Source organism: Cuculus canorus, chromosome 10, assembly GCF_017976375.1.
Source record: "Cuculus canorus isolate bCucCan1 chromosome 10, bCucCan1.pri, whole genome shotgun sequence".
Taxonomy (NCBI): Eukaryota; Metazoa; Chordata; class Aves; order Cuculiformes; family Cuculidae; genus Cuculus; species Cuculus canorus.
The window spans coordinates 168,790-176,200 of NC_071410.1; the positions used below are offsets into that span (position 1 = coordinate 168,790).

The 7,411-nt window shown below is 48.0% G+C and overlaps 1 protein-coding gene across 1 annotated transcript; it reads left to right on the plus strand.

Moving 5' to 3' along the window:
* The first annotated feature begins 1,658 nt into the window (after positions 1-1,658).
* On the plus strand, positions 1,659-6,374 carry LOC104054305 (adrenodoxin). Its single transcript, XM_009555284.2, has 4 exons — positions 1,659-1,906; positions 4,716-4,840; positions 5,255-5,384; positions 5,637-6,374. The coding sequence occupies exons 1-4, from the start codon at positions 1,728-1,730 to the stop codon at positions 5,755-5,757; spliced, it is 555 nt and encodes a 184-aa protein (XP_009553579.2). The 5' UTR covers positions 1,659-1,727; the 3' UTR covers positions 5,758-6,374.
* Positions 6,375-7,411: the final 1,037 nt, after the last annotated feature.

The following is a 7,411-nucleotide window of genomic DNA, read 5'->3' on the forward strand; positions in this document are numbered from 1 at the left end:
AAGGCTTGCTGGAGAGATAAGATGCTTTGTGGTTTGTTTGGATGTGCCATGGCCCCTTTCCTTGCGTTTCTCATGGCAAGCCTTGCTTTCCCTCCGTGGAAATGACTGAGAGAGAGAACTGGGCTGCCAACTGTATCTGCAGTGTCTGGAAAGCAAGGGCAGGACTGGTCAGAGTCTCTTGGCTGCAGAGGCTGCTCTGAGCGATTTTTAAATCTGGAGGAGAGCTGCAGCCCAAGAATATTGGTTTGAAGACTGACACATGTTCCTCTTGCCTGTGCCCTGTGATGGGAGCAGCAAATCCCAGCCTGCACTTGGCAAGCAGGACTGAGGTGAGATGAAACGCTCCCCTGTGCTACTCTACCAGGTATAAGGTGAAGCAGGTGGGTGACTTGAGAAAATGAGTTTCCCCTAAGATAAGAAAAAAAGTTTTCTTTTATAGTCCTTAATGTGTTGCCCATGAGTTTTTCTCCACTGAAGCCATTTCAGTGCTGTGTTTAAATACTTGGATGCTTGCCTTTGAAATTTTATTGGACTGAAGAATAGGATTCTCCTCTGCCCCACATTTGTGCTCCTTAACATCTTCAGTGCTTTTTCTCAGACAGCTTAAGCATCTCCTTCAACCTGAAATCTTTGGGTGGAAAATTTTCATTTTGTGGTGAAAAGCCAAAGCTTTCCAATTATCTTCAAAACTATGTACCTGCTCTAGTGTGTGTGGTGAAGGGAACATTTTCCAGTCAGTTCTCATTCTTCTGCTGCAGTTTCTCTCCCCGCTATGGACTGATTATCAAAGAGTCCAGTTTCAAAGGTTTTTATTTATACCAGCTGCTAATATGTTACAGCCTTAAAAAAACTAATTAAAGCAAGCATCCTATGAAGAGGTGAACTCCTGATTAGGTATTGGGGGCAAGGCAAGCTCCTGAGATGAGAGCCGTTCTCAAACTCCATAAAACCTATAAACTGAAACTGCCTCCACTGTTGCATTTTGGTCCTCAAGAGAGAAGTGATCTGCCCAGAGAGGAGGGTGGACTGAACTAGTGACTATTGCTGGGAATAAATTAGTTTTCTTCTGCAGAAGTCTTACTAGCAGGGACTATCAGCATGCAGTGATGATACTCGGCCCTTATGGCACTTTTCAGCAGAGAACTGAGCAAATGAACAAACTTTGGCTGCTTCTCACCACCGTCCTGTGAAGTAAGGGAATACTTGCATTGTAGATCTGGGGAAGGCAATGATGTGGCTGGATGAGAGAGCGGAACCTGAAAGTCTTAAACTCAGCCATTACTGGTTGAGTGCCCCCCACTTCCAGAGGCAGCAGCTGTCAGTGCTATTGCCAGTCTGCTCTTGCAGCCCTCAGCTTGCAGCCCCTTGTATGGTTAGGTATTGCCATGGATATTGCTTCTGAAACTGTATTTAGGTCTGGTTCCTAAAAGGGAACTCTGCAAGGCAAAAGAAAGTGAGCATTGCTTGGAGGCTGATATGTGTAGATGATGCTCATGTTGCCATGCTTTACCCAGTTCCCATGCCCTGGACTGCACCAAGATCCAAGCACAATCCCTCTGTCCATCCTTCCCTCCTCCTTTCCCTCCCTCCTCCATCCCTCCACCCCCATGGAGGCTGTCCTAGTTTTTCCTTATTTTTTTTTTTCCTTCCCCCCTCAGCTGTACTTAATCTTGCTGGCCTTGTGACAGACGGCAGCCCAGGAGACACAGGGAAGGACCCTAAGCAGCATGATTGCTCAAGGCATCTCAGGGCTGATGCGGCCCTTGCTCCGTGGGCTGAATGCAAGCAAAATTCGCTTTATTCATCTCTGCAGCGTGACTGAGCAGCACCGCACACCAGCTAAGCAGGGGTCAGAAAGAGGCTTCAGCTCCACGCCCAAGCGCCAGGATGCCCCTGGGAAACCGAGGTGAGAGAAATGCTGAACCCTACCCTGCTGCCTTGGAAAGGGACTTTTCAGAAGGGACACATGCTTAGCTCTGCTGCACTCACAGAAGAGAGGAGAGGCCAGCACAAGGGTGGAAGAAGTGTAGGTTGAGTGGATAGAATCATAGAATAGTTAAGATTGAAAGGGACGTTAGACATCATCTAGTTCCAACCCCCCTGCCATGGACAGGGACATCCTACCTGGCCTTGAACACCTCCAGGGATGGGGAAGCCACAACTTTCCTTGGTAACCTGTTCCAGTGTCTCACCACTCTCATGGTGAAAAAATTCTTCCTAATGTCTAGTCTAAATCTGCCCCTCCCCAGTTTGTACCCATTGTCCCTCGTCCCATCACCACAAGCCTTTATGAATAGTTCCTCTGCAGCCCCTTCAGATACTGGAAGGTCACTGTAAGAGCTTCTCTGAGCCTTCTCTTTTCCAGGCTGAACAAGCCCAACTCTCTCAGCCTGTCCTCATAGGGAAGGTGCTTCAGCCCGCTGATCACCTTTGTAGCCCTCTTCTGGATCCGTTCCAACAGCTCTGTATCCTTCTTATGTTGAGGATTCCAGAACTGGGCACAGTATTCCAGAGGAGATCTCAACACAGTATTCCAGATGAGGTCTCAATGCTGACAGGAGGAAGGTGATGCAGGGAGCTGGTCTGTGGGAGATGCTGCTCCTGGAGCTGTGGAGGATGCAGTGAGTGGTCTGGGCAACGTGGCACGAGAGCCCATTGACTAATGGGGCCCAGACACTAGCCTTTGAGGAACAGGGATGGTGGACAAGTTGTGTCACCCTGCTGGACTGCAAGTCTGCTGTGTTCCTGCTGTAGGGAAGCTGGGATGACCACAGGATTGCTCTGGGAATTGCAAGTTCTCTTGGGTTTCTTGTCCCTGCTGCTGTAGAGACAGAGAAGGGAGCTGAAGATATCCCCCACTACAGGGAGCAAAATGCTCTCTTTGGGTTAAGGAATCCCCCTTTTCAATTACATTTTTACAGGAATTCTTTCTTGTCTCCTCGTCATCTGGATGCAACTCCTGTATTCCACCTCTGCCTCTGGAGTTGAGAAAAAGCAAAGGAAATTTTTTAAACTTGATCCTTGTTTCTCTATTTTCTCTATATTTCATGTTAAAAGGCAATTGTCAGAGACCTCCACATGCTTCATTTTCCCCTGCCAGAGCAGAGAGGGGTGAACAAACAGGGTAAGGCACTGCTGTCCCATTTAAACAACTACTTCCTCCAGTCTCTGACTTTCCAGGAGGGGTGCCTAGCACCCAACACTGCAAGGGCTGCAGCATTTCCTCAGCTGGCAGGTTTGCTGTGACGTGCAACTGGGCTGTGACGATTTATGTTTTGTGTATTGCAAATATGCCATGAGAAGATGGGAGGTGATACTAGAAATTCTCAGAGCTCTGAGCTGTACTTGCTGCTTTTTTCACTGGCCCCAGGGCTGCTTGGAGAAGTGTTACCAGCATTTATACCAAACAACACTTTTACTGGAAGAAGCTGGGTGCTGCTTCAGTCAGCCTTGTGCTAGTGGGGAAAAAAAAGAGTATCATGAGCTTGGCCAGTTCTCCCTGTGAGATTCACTCTTCAAGGCTGGGCTCCATTCTTCCTATGCCAGCAATGACGGCAGCAAGGCCATGGGGCAGTGATAACACTGCCGGCGCTTGGGAGTTTATCAGAACTGTAGGAGACAGGTGGATCTGGGAACAGGTGTGCATTGTCAGAAGAGAAGAGGCTGGACCCAGCTCCTGCCCCTGGAGGATGTCCTGATCTTTGAGATGACAGGCACTTGGGCAGTGCCACATTGAGAGGGACTGGGCAAAATACCCGTTACATCCAGGGGCTGCTTTGCTTCAGTACAGGAGCTGGGACCTTTGGGTCACTGGGACCTCCAGCTTCTGAGTGACCATCTGGATATGTGCACTAGGCAAAACTACTGTTTGTTAACCTGCTTCCCCTGGCAAACGCAATAGATAGTCTCAGTGAGAAGTCCCTGCCACTGCTGTTTAGAGTGGCAGCCTTCTCCACACTAGTGGGGAAAGCCTGGTCTGCTGTTTGCCTCTTATTTGTAGATGCAGTTTCCACAAGCCAGCATTAAGAGATGCTGATGCCCTTGTTCTTAACTCTCTACCAGATTAAACCTTGCAGGCTATCAAAGTAACTTGCAGTTTCTCCTGAGCAAGGATCACACAAGCTCAGAGGTTACTCAGTAGGGTTGCTCTGTAAGCTGAAGCTGAGCAGGTCTCAATGTAATAAAGCTCCCTGTGGTTGAGTTCAGGGAAGGAGGGGGCACTTTATGAAAAAAACAAGCACCAGAAAAGGACCAGTCATCAAGTAATCTCCTTAGGAAGGGAAGGAGGGAGAAAATGTGAATGGCAACAGCCGTTATTGCATGACTAGTACCTGATCCTGAGCACTTTTCTTATTAATTAATGTCCAGGATTAATGTCCCAGGCCCAGGACTTCTGAATGCTTTGCCTGCTACCAATGCTCTTCCTGCCAGCCCAAACAGAGGCAACAGGCGCAGAGCATCTGCACTTGCTTATGCACAACTATTTATTCTGAAGGATGTCTGATAAAATGGGAAATATTTTGGGTCAACTCAGATTTGCCAGTGGCCGAGAATGATAATCTGAATCTTTCTGATGTGTGTGGTGTAATCCTTCTAGAAAATAGTTGTATGCGGGTTTCCTTCCAAGTGTCACAGCTCTTGTTCTCAGCCAGGAGGCCTCTACAGTGAGCACGCAGGGAAGGCTGGGCTCTGATTTCTGCAAACTTGTCTTACAGCTCTGCAGACCAGGTGACAGTGCATTTTATAAATCGGGATGGAGAACGACTTACAGCCACAGCCAAGGAAGGAGAGAGTTTGCTGGAAGTGGTAGTCAATCAAAATCTGGCCATTGATGGATTTGGTAGGTGTTGCTCTTGGGCTTTAAGTGTCTGTGCTGTGACCAGTGGGTACCTGGGAAGAGTGCAGCTGTGGGCATGCCACTGCTCTGGTGAGACTGCAGAGCAAACTTCTCTTCCCAACAGCCACCTGCTGGTCTGGCTCTGCACACTGAAAGGACACTGAGTTCTGCACCATCCCCACTGGGTTCTAGCAGCCTGTATCAATGGCTTGGTTGGTCAGAGCCGACGTTCAAATTTGAAAACTGATTATCCTCCCAGAGAAGGGGCAGGTTGAGATCTGGCAGGTTGTGTTTTCTGGCATCCCTTTCGGCATGCTCCAGAGCTGTTAAAGGACCTCTTCTCACACTCTTCCTGAAGATGGTCTCTCACTCCCTTGTTTTTCCTGACTTGCTGTCCCTCCCCTATTTCTCCACCAGGTGCCTGTGAGGGGACATTAGCCTGCTCTACCTGCCACCTCATCTTTGAGAAGGACACCTACCAAAAGCTGGGCACCATCTCAGATGAGGAGCTGGACATGCTGGACTTGGCATATGGCCTCACTGAGACGTAAGCTCTGTGCTGACCACGGTAGACTCGAGCCTCTGAGGCGGGTTTCAAGCACCTGGCCCCTGTTTTCAAGGGAACAGGACTTATTCTGTGTTGAAATCGTGCATCTAGAGCTGTTTTCTCTTTGGGACAGGAGACCTGTACCAGGAACTGTAGTGAAACCCCAGCCTAGACCAGACATCCCAGTGTGGGCAGGGAATTTCTGCCTCTGCTTTGGGAACAGATGAGCCTCACTTAATATTTTCTTCTCAGATCTCGTCTTGGCTGCCAGGTATGCATTAAGAAGTCGATGGATGGTCTGACGGTGCGGGTCCCCATGGATGTATCGGACATCAGGAGGCAACTGGAGGTTGGAAAGCAAAGCAAACAGTAACTGGAAATGACTCCTGCATGACGCATTCTCATTTCCAGTGTGGCAGGGTACTTTTGCTTTTGGTTAACACTATAGCTTTTTGTGTCTGGCTTGCAACAGACCACAGAAGTCGGATTGGGTTGAAATGCCTGTTCGGCAACTGTCTTATTTAAACAAAACTTAAAGCTAGGGGTTTTGGTACATGTTTTAAGGGCTTAAATGCTCTGCTGAATGCAGCTGGACTAAAGCGTATGGCTTTACATTTCCCTGGGCATGTGACAGTAAACAACTGTAAATGACTTGCCCTCTCCTCTGAAATGTAAGGAATTCTGCTACTCTAAGTGACTGCTGGGAATTTTGCAAGGCTTGGTTCTTCAATCATAGAGCGGATCTTTCCCATTGGGAAGCTTAAGAAGAGATACCTGTTCCAAATGCAAAACTGTGTGTTGGTTGGGTTGGTAAAACGGGCAAACTGAGTTTGGTTAGCAAGAGCATCCTGATAACCATTTGAATGCTGGCATTTCCTATAAGGGGGAACCACTTTCTATGAGCTTGGGCTGTTACACATCACTGAATTGTTATGTCCCATGATCTGCTACTTTCTCCAAATATTAAATTTTCCCATTGCTGTACTACCACCTATGTCGAGTAAATGTCTAATAATCAGGCTTTTAGACCTCTGAGATGCACTTTTCTGATAATCCGAGCCTGGCTGGAGTAGAATTAGTCTGATGGAAAATTAAGTATAATATGCTGTTGCCCTTAGTTTACTTGACTGGATTTTTGCCATGTCAAACTTGCCATTTAAATGTCAGAGGGAACCCATGGTCTGTAACCAAGTTTTTGAAACAGAATTCTGCACAGAAACTGTTCATATGGTCTTAGTTAAAAATCAGGCACATTTAAACCAACATGTTACTGTTGGTAGGTGTGGTGTTATCCCCATAAAAGATGTACATATTTTTAAAATGCTTATCTTATGTTTGAGCAGCAACGGGGTTTTTTTTTTTTTGGCACAAACTGCAGAGTTTCGATTGAGGGGAGTCAGGGGAGAGGTACTGCCTTGGAGGGGAGGCTGGGAACTGCTCCGTGCCTGTCGCAGCCCCTTCCAGCCAGCCCCAAAAATCCTGTAAAACTCCTCTGCACACTAAAAACTCAGAGGAGACATCTGTGCTCAAATACATCTCAGGAGTGATACCACCAGGATCAGCAGACACAAGGAATGTGCATGAAAGGAGACATGGGAGTTGGCAAGGGAAGGGAGGATGGGGAAGGGTAACAGTGTAGGTGACAGAGTCATGGAAGGAGATGCTGTGTCCCAGAGGATGCACACCTGGAGCAGGGACATCTAGGGGACTGTGTGGCTGCTGGATGCCACAGGCGGAGGCAGGAACACTGCTCAGGGACTGCAGCTGAGCTTACAATGCATCAGCAGCTCCTTGCACATGCAGTAAGCTAAAAGGAGAAGGATGCAGCTTCATCCTATCTCCATCTCTCCTTTTTAATGTCTTACACTCCGATTGGTGACTGGCTCTGTTTTGGGAAGTTCAGAGTTGCTCTCCCTGTTTGATGATCTCAGTGTCCTGTGCCTTTCTTTAAGGCAGGGGTAATGCCAATATGAGTCCGGACCCTTTCAGGGTGGTCCAGTGTCCCTGTGGGTTCTTGGTCACAAGCA